General features: G+C 44.7%; 2 protein-coding genes across 4 annotated transcripts in view; one reads left to right on the top strand and one right to left on the bottom strand.

Annotated features, from left to right (window-relative positions):
* KLRG1 (killer cell lectin like receptor G1) overlaps positions 1–2,209 on the bottom strand; it is a 35,834-nt gene extending 33,625 nt beyond the window's left edge. The window contains exon 1 of the mRNA XM_018048526.1: positions 2,133–2,209. The gene's annotated coding sequence lies outside the window, so the exon portion shown is untranslated. The remainder of the gene's footprint in view (positions 1–2,132) is intronic.
* M6PR (mannose-6-phosphate receptor, cation dependent) lies at positions 2,077–15,938 on the top strand. Of its 3 annotated transcripts, none has more exons than XM_005680886.3 (7): positions 2,077–2,193; positions 9,539–9,718; positions 10,750–10,916; positions 11,912–12,021; positions 12,447–12,577; positions 13,819–13,945; positions 14,376–15,938. In XM_005680886.3, the coding sequence occupies exons 2-7, from the start codon at positions 9,540–9,542 to the stop codon at positions 14,496–14,498; spliced, it is 837 nt and encodes a 278-aa protein (XP_005680943.1). In that variant the 5' UTR covers positions 2,077–2,193; position 9,539; the 3' UTR covers positions 14,499–15,938. The 3 variants fall into 3 exon arrangements, with proteins under 3 accessions (XP_005680943.1, XP_005680942.1, XP_013819671.1); XM_005680885.3 differs by having other exon boundaries at positions 2,177–2,608; XM_013964217.2 differs by lacking the exon at positions 2,077–2,193 and adding an exon at positions 2,451–2,608 and having other exon boundaries at positions 9,524–9,718.

Below are 15,970 nucleotides of genomic sequence, written 5' to 3'. Positions count from 1 at the left end.
GGATGGTGCAGTGTGGGGAGCATCCTTGCTAATGAAGAGGCTAGAGGCCCAGAACAGGAAGGCAAAAAATAACCTCTAACTTCAACTTTTACCTCTGACAAGAACCTTGAGATCAGTTCTGACAGATGGCTCCCAGAAAGGGCCCTGAGCCCGAGAAGCAGGGAGTGACCCAGATCATTTGCAACTAGATGGAAAAGGAAGTTCTCCCTTGCCCCCACTCCTGAAGAAGAAATTATTCCACTTTTGTTGTTGTTTAGTTCCTAAGTTCTGTCCAGCTCTTTTGCAATCCCATAGACTGTAGTCTGCCAGGCTCCTCTGTCCATGGGATTTTCCAGGCAAGAATATCAGAGTGGGTTGCCATTTCCTTCTCAGGGGATCTTGCCGACCAGGGATTGAACCCATGTCCTCCGCATTGGCAGGCGGATTCTTTACTCTACTGGGAAGCCCTACTCAATTGCATTTCAGTACCTTTCTCCACCTCCCACATGTACACTTCTCTCCCTCCACCCCAACACTACTCTGGGAAATGACCAAGAGGAAGACTTCTGAAATGACCAACAAATGAACATCAATTTTAGAATGAAAGTTCATTGTAAAAGGGATTTTTGCTTTTTTTTCCCTGCTGTATCCCCCAAACTTGTAACAGTATCATTGCTCAATAAATATCTTATTGAATAAATTGATAATGTCAAATCAATAGAAATGACTTAAATGACTGGCAATCCATGCAGCTAATTATACAACCATTTTTAAATGTATTTGTAAATTTCATGATATGGAGAAATAGTTGACTTAAGGGTTTGTGTTTTTTTTTAAAAGGAAAGGAATAACCCTCATGAAAGAAATACACAACCTCGTGGTAACTTTATGGATTTTATATAGTTCTCTATGTTTTCTGATTACAAGTCACTTTTATTGCCAGAAAATAACTCATCTTTCAACTGTTTTTTTTTTAAAGACACATCCAAACCCAACCCAATTATGCCACCTAGCCTGAACTGAATGCCCAGTTAATTGAAAAAAAAAACAACTCAGGATGGATTCTATACACCTATACAACTAATTAACCCCTAAACGATGAAAACTGAATGCTAACTCCACAAGTTAAGAGGAGCTGGGGAGCCCAGGGTAAGTCAGTTAACCTCCATCGCCTTTAATTTACTCATCTGTAAGCTTGGGATAAGGTACTTCCTCATTAAGGTGAGCTTGGAGGTGAATTCATTCTCGTCTAAAGCACTTCCAAGAGTGCCAGGCACCGCGGGGCTACGCAAGTGTTGGCTTCTTTTATTTCATTCCAAATGCTGTTCAAGCTCCGGTGAGTATAAGAACTCAAAATCTAGTCCCCATCCGCCAAGACGGAGGGAGGCAAATGCAACGGAGGAATCCGAGCAGAAGGAAGCCAGCCTGAAGCTGATCGGAGCAACCAGCGGGCACTCGAAAGTGAAGTCGCTCAGTCGTGTCCGACTCTTTGCGATCCCATGGACTGCAGTCTACTAGACTTCTCTGTCCATGGGATTTTCCAGGCAAGAGTACTGGAGTGGGTTACCATTTCCTTCTCCAGGGGATCTTCCTAACCCAGGGACGACGGGATTCCTTCTCAAGAAGGTGAGTCCCAGAGTCACTGGGGATCCGAACCGAGTTCTCACAACGGGTAGGACTTCAACACGCGGCTAAGACGTCAGACGTGAGAGACACCGCAAAGGCTCTCGGCCAAGGCGCAAAAACCGAAACGGAATTGCTCGGGTCAGAACTGGTTACAGTGTTCATCACACAAAATGCCACAGGGGTGACAAGGTTAAGTCGAATAATAACAACCGTCACACTTCAGAGTACTAAACCGTAGACAGGACGTAAAGTGACGTTAAGAAAGTCAGGATGACGACCCAGTCACTGCTCTCCACTATCGTCTAGATGCCGACGTGGGACACCAAGCGACTAGCGGCTGGCACACGGCGAACCAGCGTCCCCTTCAGGCGGCAGACGCTCTGAGCCAGCACCAGAGAGAAGCGGTCGCGCGCGAAAACTACAGCTCCCGCCGCGGCCTGGGGGGCAGGCCCCGCCCCGCACTTCCGCTTCCGCCACCGCCCTCTAGTGCCGCCACCGCTCTCACGTGCCCCCTCCGTCCAACCTACCAGGGAGCGTGACCGCGCGTGACCCCGCGTGACTGGGGGCCCGAGCCGAAGAAGCCTGGAGGTGGGACTCTGGGACCCCCGTTAGTAGAAAGGCAACCCGAAAAGGTGGAACTAAACTTGCAACTCTCGATAGGGATTGGAGTTGTTACGGTGGAGGGGGAGCCTAACGCCCACGACCGTGGCCAATCAGCGTCCGGGATGATCTGCAAGGCCGGAAAGGGGAAAGGGGCCAAATGGTTCTGCGGTCACATGCCGCGGGGGTCTAGTGGGAGGAGCAGTTGCCCAGCGGCCGCCCAGAGCTTCCTGTTTCCGGTTCCCAGAGTGGCGCTCAGCTAGTCGCTAGGAGGGACGCTGGCTCCGCCACGAGCTCTGGGACCCGGGTCTGTGGCCGGCCCCTCGCTGGCCCTGTCTCCCAGCGACGGGCAGCTACTGGGCCGGGGATTCTGAGCTTTGCCTACTGTCTTTGCACGTGACATGTGAGTATGAGGGGCGTGGAGGAGGAGGGGCTGGAGAGTGCTCACCCCTCGTGGCTGTGACGGGGTCCGGGATCTCTTAAGTCTCGCTTGACCGGGTTTTAGCCCAAAACTCCATATAAGGAGCCCGAGGGCGGAAAAACGGAGGCGTGAGGTTGGGGAGTCACAGCGTGCCCAAGGGTGTGAGGGAGAAAGGATCTCCAAGACTGGTGAGGGGATTTAAGTGTTTGGAAGGCAGGGAAAGGAAGATCGCTGGAGTCTGGAGTCCGCTCTAGGTGTTACCGCATACCCGTAGACTGGGTTTTGGCCCGCATCGTGGAGGGAGGTCAAGGGGCATCATTTGTAAAGGGTATGGCCCTCAGCAGTTGGAAAGTCGGGAGACTAGACGCAACGCGATTGTCTGGAGCCCTCGAAGAAGTTTGAGGGAGATGAATTGAGGGAGATGAATTGTGTTCCTCTTTGTAGGGAGCTTCCGCCCTTGGTCCATAAAGCTGATTTTCTAAGGCTTTTCAACGTTGAGCGGTTCAGCTAGTTAGGGCTACTCTTCCAAAAGTGTGAGCTGCTAGAGACTGGAGATAAGGCCGCCGTATCAAAAATGAGCCAAAGAGAAGAAAGTAGAAATTCCATTTACAAACGGAAAATGTTCATGGCTAATCTTAAGGACTGGGGAAAGTGAGTGGTACAGGGGCCCAGGGATGTAAAGTTCTTTCCAGTTCCCGGCTCCATCATTGGTCATCCCATTGAAGGAGAATTTTTTAGCATTAACCCAAATGAATCTATCATTATAGAACAAGAAAATTGAAAGGGATGCTTCAAAATCTTTAAGCCTTGCTGCTTAAACTCGCACCTTGAGAATCTTAATTGTAGCACATTAAAAAGAGATTCGGAGAAAGCGATAGCACCCCACTCCAGTACTCTTGCCTTGAAAATCCCATGGACGGAGGAGCCTGGTAGGCTGCAGTCCATGGGGTCTGGAAGAGTTGGACACGACTGAGCGACTTCACTTTCACTTTTCACTTGCATGCATTGGAGAAGGAAATGACAACCCACTCCAGTGTTCTTGCCTGCAGAATCCCAGGGACCGGGGAGCCTGATGGGCTGCAGTCTCTGGGGTCGCACAGAGTCGGACACGACTGAAGCGACTTAGCAGCAGCAGCAAAAAGAGACTACCCAGCCCTTGAATTTCATTTCCTTGTGTGTGCTTGCTTAAATGCTCAGTCGCGTGCGACCCTTTGGGCTGTAGCCTGCGGGGCTCCTCTGTCCATGGGGTTTTCCTAGCAGGAATACTGGAGTGGCTTGCGATTTCCTTCTCTAATTCATCCCCTTACTGATACATTGTTGCACTCCTTTTTTTATCAGGAAGTTTTCAGAAAATATCTTTATGCCATGATTCATTCCAGTTGCCTTACTAATAACTTTACACACCTTTTAATACTTGTATAACCTAAAGCAAGTAACTTCAGCTCTATAAGAATCAGTTTCCTCATCTGTAAAGTGGGGGAAATTATACCTGATTTTCTGGGTTGTGAAGATAAAACATAATCTAGATAAAGCTCTTAGTGCATACACCACGGAACCAAAGAGAAGCAGCTCAAATGTAGCCAAACCTTAAGCAAGAAAGAGAAGACTATAAGTTTGTTCTTATCCTATCTTTTTGAACCAATGAGCAAATAAAAGATAGATCAACTCACCTAATGCTGACTGCAGGGTGTTTAGCTCTTCATCTTTTCCTAGTTGTGTGAGAGTCTTTGTTCTAATTTGGGAAAAGAAATCCTCAACTGTTAACAGATTAGGAACTAACTTTGAAGCCAAACAACACAGCCTTCTGTGTGAGCATCCCTCCAGAAAACTGGTCCTAGAAAAAAAGAATATCAATCTAATAAAGGAGCCTCATTGCATTTTAGTCAGTTGGTCACGTTGTGTTGCGAGTTGAGCAGTGAGTTAATTTAGGGAAGATAGGAATTGGAGGTCTGGGTTCTTCATTCTGCCTTCTATTCTGTGAATTGTGAGAGGTCACTTCCCCTTCTTGCTTTGTCAAAAAAAAAGCAAGACTTTGGCTGCCTGCTCTGATCATCCCAAAAAATTAATGTGAAAGAAGATGTACATATAGTGGTTAAGTGTAGACAGTGAGCTCAGAGCCTGACTACCTGGTTCACACTGCTCGCTTACTATGTCTAGTTTTCTCATCTGTAAAATAAGAATAATTGTATGTGCTGCATAGGGTTTTGGTAAGGCTTAACTGGTTAATGTATGTTAAATTCCTAGCAAAAAGCAAGCACTCTGTTAAGTATTTTCTATTGATGCTTTAAATGTGTTTATGAGAATTAAATGTGTTTATGAGAGTCTTAAATTTGAGGGGCTTCTCAGGTGGTACTAGTGGTAGAGAACCTGCCTACCAATGCAGGAGACTTAATAAGAGACTTGGGTTCAATTGCTGGGTTGAGAAGTTCCCCTGGAGAATGGCATGGCAACGACTACAGTACTCTTGCCCAGAGACTTCCATGGACAGAGGAGCCTGGCGGGCCACCATCCATAGGGTCACAGAGTTGGACAAGACTGAAGCGACTTAGGACACATGCATGCTCAGACTTTGGGGTTAGCTATACTTACTCTCTGCAGACACTTTAATATTACTACAATGAATTGATGTTTGGATAACACCAAGTCAGGGAGATGACTTCCCAAGTATTGGTTGCCCTAGTGAATGTGGGAAACAGAACATCAAGTGTAATTTTGTATAACTCTTTCTTGTGGTGCCTTGGAGGTATGGTGACCCACTTCATGATGAAGCTGAACATCTCTTTCCCAGCCACTGGTTGTCAGAAACTCATTGAAATGGACGATGAACAAAAACTTCCTATCTTTTCTGAGAAGCGTATGGACACAGAAGTTGCTATTGACACTCTGGGTGAAGACTAGAAGAGTTTTGTGGTCCAAATCAGTGGTGGGACCAGCAAACAAGGTTTCCCCATGAAGGAGATGTCTGGACCCAAGGCAGAGCCTGCACCTGCTACTGAGTAAGGGGCATTTCTGTTACAGACCAAGGAGGACTGGAGAAAGTACAAATCTATACATGGATGCCAGTCTGAGTGTTCTCAATTTGGTCATCATAAAAGAGAGAAAAGGATATGCCTGGCCTCACTGATACAACTGTGGCTCATCACTTGGGGTTAGCAGAAGAGCTAGCAGAATCCACTGTGGTCTCTCTGTGTGGCCGCCAGTATGCTGTGAGATAGCCCCTAAACAAAGAAAGTGAGAAACCTAGGACCAGAGCTCCCAAGATTCAGCATCTCGTTATTCCAGTATTGTGCAACACAAATGTCAATGTATTGTCAGAAGAAACAGCATACTAAGAAAAATGAAGAACAGGCTCCAGAAGATGCTCAACTTTTGGCCAAGAGAATGAAGTGGGCCAAAGAAAGACTCCAGGAACAGATTGCTAAGAGATAAAAGCTGTCCTCTCTTAGAGCTTCTATCTCTGAGTCTTGAGTCCAGTCAAAAATCAGATGTTCTTAAAAAAAAAAAAAGAAATGGTCTCAGAGTAACAAATAAGTAAGATCAGACATCAAAAAGAAAACTATGTTTAGGGTAGTGGACAAAATTTATTCAGGTACCTATTAGTACCTATTAAATTCTGCTTATTTTAAGTTTTAAATAGAATCAATGGAATCAGTGGACCAGCATGAAGAAGAATTAGAGGACTTGCCAAAGAATTGATGCTTTTGAACTGTGGTATTGGAGAAGACTCTTGAGAGTCCCTTGGACTGCAAGGAGATCCAACCAATCCATTCTAAAGGAGATCAGTCCTGGGTGTTCTTTGGAAGGAATGATGCTAAAGCTGAAACTCCAATACTTTGGCTACCTCATGCGAAGAGTTAACTCAATGGAAAAGACTCTGATGCTGGGAGGGATTGGAGGCAGGAGGAGAAGGGGACGACAGAGGATGAGATGGCTGGATGGCATCACGGACTTGATGGACATGAGTTTGAGTGAACTCCGGGAGTTGGTGATGGACAGGGAGGCCTGGCGTGCTGCAGTTCATGGAGTCGCAAAGAGTCAGACATGACTGAGCAACTGAACTGAAAGAGTATTTAAGCCAAAGTCTAGACTTCTAGTATGAAAATATTTTATGGTAAGCGAGAAAAAGTTGGAAGAATCGAATCTTTGTATCAGGAAAATTGTTGATACTTTATAAAATTAACACGTAGCAATGGCCTGAGGGATGATTAATGAATACCAAAGTGAATTCTTCCAAAGTAAATCAGTGTATCTTGGTGTATAAAGGGGCTTCCCAGGTGGCGCTTGTGGTAAAGAGCCTGCCTGCTTGTGCAGGAGACATAAGAGACGTGGGTTCAATCCCTGGGTCGGGAAGATTCCCCAAGAGGAGGTCATGGCAACCCATTCCAGTATTCTTGGTTGGAGAATCCTGTGGACAGAGTAGCCTGACGGGCTTCCCTGGTAGCTCAGCTGGTAAAGAATCCACCTGCAATGAAGGAGACCCCCGTTTTAATTCCTGGGTTGAGAATATCCCCTGGAGAAGGGGAAGACTACCCACTCCAGTATTCTGGCCTGGAGAATTCCATAGAAAGAGGAGTGGCAGGCTACAGTCCGTGGGGTCGCAAAGAGTCGGACATGACTGAGCGACTTTCAGTTTCACTACAGTCCATGCATAGGTGTACAAATGAGATTAGAGAAAAGAAAATGAGTTTGGAAAACAGAGCCACATGTTTCCATGCCTAAAACAGTTCAAGCATCATATGAATTGGGTGCGTTAATTGAAAGTGACTTGGTGATTCTCAAGAGTAATCAGCAACTGGAATGTAGGAAGACAGTTATACTTAGTAGAAATCAAGAAACTGTTGAATTTCATGGCTTGAAGTGGGTTTTAGAATACTCACTCAGACCACTGATCTGGACCTCATGAAGTTTGTTCATCCTGTCATTTAAATGGTTGAATGATTTTTTCAGAGATGAGACAGAACAGATAGATGTCAAATCTTAGGTTCTGTGGTTATGTTAATCTCTGTTCATCATTTTTGTGGTAAGTATGAACAAAGACTGTTAGATGCTTCTGAATATTAAAACAAGGATGTAGGGCCCAAAGTATTCAGGTCTCTTTCTCTGTTTTACATCTTTCTTAATAACTTTAAACTGGAAGCGTCTGACTCCAATGCAGGAGACCCAAGTTCGATCCCTGGGTCGGGAAGATCCCCTGGAGAAGGAAATGGCAAACCACTCCAGTATTCTTGCCTGGAGAATCTCATGGACAGAGGAGCCTGGTAGGCTACCGTCCATGGGGTCGCAAAGAATGGGACACGACTGAGCGACTTCACTTTCACTTTCAGCCCTTATCAAGTGTTCATTGTAATTCAAGTATTATCTTGAGGATTTAAGTAGTATTAATGAACTAGTATTAAACTTTAAATAATGAGACATCTCAACCTAACTTCTAACCAAATGGTGGAGGCAAGGATATCTCCATCAGGCTGTCGTAAGTAATTCTTTTATGTTCTCTACTTTCCCTTTTCTCAGCCCTATAGTTATGTTCTGAAGGACTTACCTATGAATTAGACTGAAAGTGATTGATTTATATAGTTTCTTGACACAGGTGATAGATAACTATTAGTATATGTTTGTGTGTATATATACAGATGTATGGATTTTCTGATACAGATATTAATATGTGTGTGTGTTTATGTATAGATGTATGGGTTTCCTGACACAGGTGATAGGTAGATACTAATATCTGTGTGAGTGTGTGTGTGTGTGTGTGTGTGTGTAGTTGTATGGGTTTCCTGACACAGGTGATAGGTAGATATTAGTGTGTGTGTGTATTTTGGGGTTTCCTGATACAAGTAATAGATATTAATATGTGTATATGTATGTATGTATGTGTGTATATATATGTATAGATGTATGGGTTTCCTGACACAGGTGATAGGTAATTATATATGTTATATGTATGTGTATGTGTGTGTGTGTATGTGTATAGATGTATGGGCTTCCTGACACAGGTGCTTTGGCACAGAGATACTGAAAGGTACTATTTGTCGTAGGTGCCAAAGAATCTTACTGTTCAGCAAGATCAAAATACTCTTCATTGGTGACACTTAAGTATTTTCTAAACCATTGATTGATTCTTCTGACAATTTCTAGGACCAAAAATATATTCTTGTTTTATGCACACATTGCAGAAATCTCAACAACTGCCTGTATACACTAACTGCCCCACTAACTCTGCTGTCCACTTTGTTGATTGCACAGGAAAGGAGCACAGTAAGGACAGGAAATTAGGGTGTCAGGTGAGGGAGTTGCATAGAAAGAGTCTTTTAAAATATGTTCTAAGGCTTCCCTAGTTGCTCACTGATAAAGAATCCACTTGCCAATGCAGGAGACACAGGTTCTATTTGTGGTCCAGGAAGATTGTCCCATGCCCTGGAGCAGCTCATCCCATGTGCCATGACTGCTGAGCCTGTGCTCTAGAGGCCAGGAGGCGCAACTGCTGAAGCCCACAAGCCCTAGAACACGTGCTCCACAACAAGAGAAGCCTATGCACCACAACTAGAGAGTAACCCCCGCTTGCTGCAACTAGAGAGAAGTCCATGCAGCAATGAAAACCCAGCACAGCCAAAAATAAATAAATGAAATTGTTTTTAAAAATAAAAGTTTTGAAAAGAAAAAGAAACCTGGAGACTTAAACATCCAATTCTGTATATTAGATAATGGGGAAAAAAGAACTTGAAACAGAGACAAGAAAATAAAGCCCAGCATCATCATAATGAAGAAAACTGGCCAGTGTAAAGTAATAGGTGGTGAGTGGAAGACTAACGGGTTAAAAAAAAAATGCTATTCATTTATTACACATTGATGTGCTCTGTTTCTTTCCCTGATCCTCTCTCTCTCCCCCGAAACACACACTCCCTGTCCCAAAAGGATGTCCCCCCTCCACAGCTCCTGGAGGACTGGCCTGCTCCTGCTGCTGCTCTTCTCCATGGCAGTCAGAGAATCTTGGCAGACTGAAGAGAAAACATGCGACCTGGTGGGAGAAAAGGGTAAAGAATCAGAGAAAGAGTTGGCTCTCCTGAAGAGGCTGACACCGCTATTTAACAAAAGGTAAATGAGAAGAACCTTAAAGGCCTTGAGAAAACAACTTTATTAAAGAATCTTCTCTTACTAACTGTACTAATTTTTTATATATTACTACTGAATATAGAGGGGATACATGTATCATAACCTCCTCTGAGAGATGGTTCTAATCTGTACTTTAACAATATTGGCCTTATTTGGCCATGCTGTCTCTCTTTCCTCTATGATGGAGAGCACGTGCTTAGCCCAGTGTTCAGCAGTGATGTGCAGGTACTTTATACAGAAGAGTAGCTGTTTGTAAGATTGGACCCAAGAGACCAGCTTTATATTCAGAAGTATCAGATGAACATATTTAGGCCTACTACAGCATCATCGTAAGGGCTTCCCAAGATGGTTCAGTGGTAAAGAATCTGCCTGCCAAGCAGAAGATGTGGGTTCAGCCCCTGGGTTGGAAAGAACCCCTGGAGAAGGAAATGGCAACCTACTCCAGTATTCTTGCCTGGAGAATCTCAGGACAGAGGAGCCTGAAGAATACAGTCCATGGGGTCACAAAGAGCTGGACGCTGAAAATGAAAGTGAAGGGGGCTTTCTTGGTGGCTCAGACGGTCAAGAATCTGCCTGCAATGCAGGAAACCTGAGTTTGATCCCTGGGTTAAACATGACTAAACAACAACACCACCACGTCATCATAAGTGTCAAGAATCTTCAGATATATAAATCTGAAGATAATCTTTAAGGAACTAGGATATATATCATGAACGTACACCCTTATTCACAGGGAGGTACTAGCTAATACTTTAGCGTAGTCTAGAACAATTATTCTAGAAATATCTAGAATAATATCTGTCTTGGAGGCTGTATTTTCATCAGTCATCGTCAACAGTTAGTCTGTCTGGGTCATAGTTAACCTCATGATGCAAAAGATACTATTCACTAGGACATTTAGCCATGATGTTTGATAAATATGTTGAACACACCGTTGTTTGAACAGAGGCTGCTGTTTCTAAGGCTGACCCCTCTAACTGTCCTTTTCCTCCTCTCTGCATTTCTGCTTTCAGCTTTGAGAGCACCGTGGGCCAGAGCCCAGATATGTACAGCTATGTGTTCCGGGTGTGCCGAGAAGCTGGCAACCACTCCTCTGGGGCAGGCCTGGTGCAGATCAACAAAAGTAACGGGAAGGAGACAGTAGTTGGGAGATTCAACGAGACTCAGATCTTCAATGGAAGTAAGAGTCTCCCTGTTGATCAGCTCACTGAATCCCTCTGATAACCCTGTATGTCTCAGCCCTAACCAGGCTGTGTCATATGGGTGTGTGTGGTTCAGCTCATCTGAGATACCTGCACCCAGCTCCGCCACTCCTCCACAGCCAGGGCGCAGGACATTTATATGTTTGTGTTAAAGTGAGATTAAGCTTTCTTGAAAGCCAATCAGTCTATAATCCCCACCAACTTGAGTTATGTTGATAATATTTCTCAAAAATCATAAAATCATTGCTGGAAAGGACTATGTGAGCAACTATGGTTTATTTTATACCCTTAAGCAGATAAATAAATAAGTGCAGATTGTTGTTTCTGTAAATAACATAATAAAAAACAATGTCAAGAGTTTGGGGCTGGGGTCAGAAGACGAGATTTTTGATCCAGATCATATTTACTTAGCCTGTGACTTCGAACTATCATTTGACACTTTGTTTTCTCATACACAAAATTGGAAGCATAATGCTTAGCTTGGTTACCTCACATGATTATTAATCAAATGATATTTTGCAAAGAAATTTGAACAAGTAAATACTGAAGAAGGAAGTGTCCCCAGTCTTCAGAGTCATCCACTTTGAATTTATCTGTGGTTAATTTAAGATCTTAGGCTTTCCCTTGCCACCCAGTAATAGAATGGAGCCTCTTCATATTAGCAGGTGTTCAGAGAACGTGAGTCATGACTAAGTGTGGATCATAATTGTATTTGCACTATCGGTTGCCTACCTTTAGTGTGGGAAATCAAGATTATTCTTGTATGCATATCTGGTTCTTAGTTGTCTTAACACGAGAACTCAAGCTGTTGTAAAGCGGCGGGTTTTAGTTGGTATTTCTGGTACACCAGAGCTTATCCTGAGGGGTTAACTAAAACCAACTTCATTGAACTTGGTTCCATGCTTCCACAGTGCCCAGGTCTGTCTCTGCTTTTCCCCCACCCCAAAGCTCCTTTTTCCTTGTCCGTCCTCAGGTAATTGGATCATGCTGATCTATAAAGGGGGTGATGAATATGACAACCACTGTGGCAGGGAGCAGCGGAGGGCAGTGGTGATGATCTCCTGCAATCGACACACTCTAGCGGTGAGGCACCCCAGGGCCTGGGAGCCTAGAGAGGAGATGAAAAGACTGGCCTGAGGTGGGACAGAATGTCCAGAGGGAACAAGATAATTGGGGTGGATGGGAGAAAACTAGACATTCAGGGACTTCCCTGGCAGTCCGGTGGTTGACTCCCCACTTCCAGTGCAGGGGACGTGAGTTCGACCCCTGGTTGGGGAACTAGGATCCCACATGCCATTTGGTAGCAGCCAAAAAATTTAAAAAACCAGAAGTTCAGTTTTTTCCTGAGTCATAGGCGTCCGTCTTCCATCATACATGGAAAATAAGTTCTTAAACCAGGAGGAAGCAAATGTTTAGGGGGAGGTTTGTGGGTTTGTGCTCCTTTTCAGACTGGCGTCAGAAACAAACACCTTACCACATAAATGTTGTGTCTGTCCTCTTGCCATCAGGACAATTTTAACCCTGTGTCTGAGGAGCGAGGCAAAGTCCAAGATTGTTTCTACCTCTTTGAGATGGACAGCAGCCTGGCGTGTTCCCCAGAGATCTCCCATCTTAGCGTGGGTTCTATCTTACTTGTCACGTGAGTCCTCCTCCCTTTATCAGTCCAAACCTTTTTTTTTTTTTCAAACCTTTTCTTTAACTCAGCAATCAGTTGGAAGTATATGGGTCCAGATAGTGTGTGTGCATTTGTATGCTATATTATAATTGGAGGGGAAAGAAGTCTGTGAATATCCTCTTTAAACTCTGCAAGTTTAAAAAAATGAGACTTAATGTTATATTCCCAATAAATATATGCATTTGGAGATGGGGTTTTTCCCCCACTGGAGTACTAGACAGTTTTTATTCAGTTCAGTTCAGTTCAGTCACTCAGTCGTGTCCGACTCTTTGCGACCCCATGATTCGCAGCACACCAGGCCTCCCTGTCCATCACCAACTCCTGGAGTTCACTCAGACTCACGTCCATCGAGTCCGTGATGCCATCCAGCCATCTCATCCTCTGTCGTCCCCTTCTCCTGGCCCCAATCCCTCCCAGCATCAGAGTCCTTTCCAGTGAGTCAACTCTTCGCATGAGGTGGCCAAAGTACCGGAGTTTCAGCTTCAGCATCATTCCTTCCAAAGAAATCCCAGGGCTGATCTCCATCAGAATGGACTGGTTGGGTCTCCTTGCAGTCCAAGAGACTCAAGAATCTTCTCCAACACACAGTTCACAATTCTTCGGCGCTCTGCCTTCTTCACAGTCCAACTCTCACATCCATACATGACCACAGGAAAAACCATAGCCTTGACTAGATGGACCTTAGTCGGCAAAGTAATGTCTCTGCTTTTGAATATGCTATCTAGGTTGGTCATAACTTTTCTTCCAAGGAGTAAGCGTCTTTTAATTTCATGGCTGCAGTCACCATCTGCAGTGATTTTGGAGCCCAAAAAAATAAAGGCTGACACTGTTTCCACTGCTTCCCCATCTATTTCCCATGAAGTGATGGGACCGGATGCCATGATCTTCATTTTCTGAATGTTGAGCTTTAAGCCAACTTACTCTCCCATTATTAGAACTTTTGAAGAAATTGGACTGTTTATCTAATGGTGACTGTTCTCAACCCTGAATGAGTCACACACTGTCTTACTTTTTTCTGATCCAAAGGTTTTCTCAGGCAGACAGCACTCTAATTGGTTTTCTCAGGCTCTACCAGCCCCTTTTTTTTCAACTGACTACCCCTTTTTTGTTTTTCCATTTTTATGGAACAGAGCTTAGGAAACAGGCAACAATGAATGAGCTTTACTGATTCTGTTTTTGAGTATGGGTGTCTTTCTCCCTCACAGGTTTGCATCACTGGTCGCAGTCTATATCATCGGGGGGTTCCTGTACCAGCGACTGGTGGTCGGAGCCAAAGGAATGGAGCAGTTTCCTCACTTGGCCTTCTGGCAGGATCTTGGAAACCTGGTAGCAGTAAGTAACAGGGCAGCTGAGAGACAAAACAAATGACTGACCATCCGTCCTGGTTTGCCCAGACTTGAGGGATTCCTGCGAGAAAGGACTTTTGGGTGCTAAAACCATCCCAAGTTCCAGCAAACCAAGACAATTGGTTGCCCTAATACAGGGTAATAAGCAACATAGCACCTTAATGTCTGACCTTCCAGACGGACCGGAAGAACGGTACTGTTGCTTAGATTTATGAATCTGATCCAGCTATTTGGGGGCTTACATGAGGAGAAGGTGTTTCCCCAAATCCAGTTTAGGCCAATCACTGGAGCTTTGGGGTTTTCTCTTCATTATCCCTGGAGAAAGTTCTTGCCACCTTCTTAGACCATAAACACGCTGTGCCCACCTGAAAGTTGCTGATTTCACATGATCACTTCTTTTGCTCTTCCCTCTATAGGATGGCTGTGACTTTGTATGCCGCTCTAAACCCCGAAATGTGCCTGCTGCCTATCGTGGTGTGGGGGATGATCAGCTGGGGGAGGAGTCAGAAGAAAGGGATGATCATTTGTTACCAATGTGATTGCACTTTAGATGTCCAGCTTCTTCAGCCCCCAAACCAAAGCGTCCTCCGGCAGATTTCTGAAGCAGTCCCTCATCTCACCCTCAATCTCAGTCTTGCTTTCTGGTTTGCTTTTGGTTTGCATCCACCTGTCAGTAGAAGAAATGCCTTTCCCTTTGTTCCCTGTTTGGTTTTCCCTCCTGAGAGGTACAGCTGCAGGACAGAGATAATATAACAGGGCCAATCACAACAGAGGCTGTTGCACTGTGTCTTCATAACCAGAAAGTACAAGTAGAGGAGTTACTGTGAGCAAAAGGGTGTGGCAGGCTCCCTGACTCTTTTTTAAACACGTTTTCATAAGTTTTTGAGACACTGGATTTCTTTAATTAAAAAGAAACATTATTTATAGGTTTGATTGCTTTCATGCTATTACTCTGCCCTACAGTAGTCTCCATGAGAGTCTGGATGTAACTTGCTGCTGGGAACTGTTTTGCAGTGATTACTTGGTCACAATCCAAGGACTGCCATTTGGTCTGAGCCGGAGAGGTTGTAGACTTAACTTCTCCCACCTCGGGTCAGGATGGAAACTGAAATTTCCCAGGATTACGAGGTACCAAACATCATTGGCTGGCCCTGGCGTGACCTTACAGCTGGAACTGGGCCCTGGGTCGTCATCTTGGGTTACTGGTCCATCTGCAGCTAAAATACCTAATCCAGAAGTGCAGTCCATTGGAAGGGACACTGAAATGGACCTCCTGTGCCACAGGGTTGCAGAAGCGGGAAGTCTGTTTACCTTGTAGTGGGATATCCTTGACGGCTTGCTTCTCCTGCTTGCAGTCAAAGCTGGCAGAGCTTTTCTAACTCCTAAAATGTTCCCTCTACCAGTATTTCTAAACATGTTGAACTTTCCTTCACAGGCATTTGTGTGTGTGTGTGTGTGCCCTCCTTTCTCCTGAAAAGGGAATGGAAGCAGAAGTGGGACACGCAGGGCTCTGCCATCTTCGGCCCTGGGTGCAGGCTTCTGCCACACCTGTCCTTGCTTCTGGCTCAGGGATGTGTCTTCTTGCCCAGCCTATCTCCGTGGGGAGAGGGCCTTAAACCTCTGATGCTTCCGCCCTTCCATTTAGGCTACGTGCCCAGAAAACTGGCCTGATCTTTGAGAGACAGGGAGCCTGGGGCACTGAAGAGGAATGTGGCTCCCCTGGCCACATGAGGACGGAATCAATAAGCAGGGGGCTTTTTTAGCCTTTAGGCAAGAAAATGAAATTACTTCATCTTTGGACTTTTAGATACTATTGGAATGGTATTTTTTCTTTTCTAAGCAGGGAAAATGATGTTATAAAAGCATTTTTCTGTTACGTGTTTGCATTCCTCCGCATACTCTGGTGTTTTAAAAATGCGAAAAATATATATACATTTTTTTGTACAAAAACTTAAAAGATTAAAAAAAAATGGCCTAGTCATTTGTGTGGAAGCCTGTAACATACACTGGA

This window comes from Capra hircus, chromosome 5, assembly GCF_001704415.2.
Source record: "Capra hircus breed San Clemente chromosome 5, ASM170441v1, whole genome shotgun sequence".
NCBI lineage: Eukaryota > Metazoa > Chordata > Mammalia > Artiodactyla > Bovidae > Capra > Capra hircus.
This window is presented reverse-complemented; position numbering and strand designations above follow the sequence as displayed.

What these genes read in the sequence shown, in the direction of transcription:
- M6PR (XM_005680885.3), top strand. An exon ending in ACACCGCTATTTAACAAAAG is followed by an intron (nt 9,719 to 10,749) that starts GTAAATGAGAAG and finishes TTCTGCTTTCAG; the next exon opens with CTTTGAGAGCACCGTGGGCC. An exon ending in ATCTTGGAAACCTGGTAGCA is followed by an intron (nt 13,946 to 14,375) that starts GTAAGTAACAGG and finishes TTCCCTCTATAG; the next exon opens with GATGGCTGTGACTTTGTATG.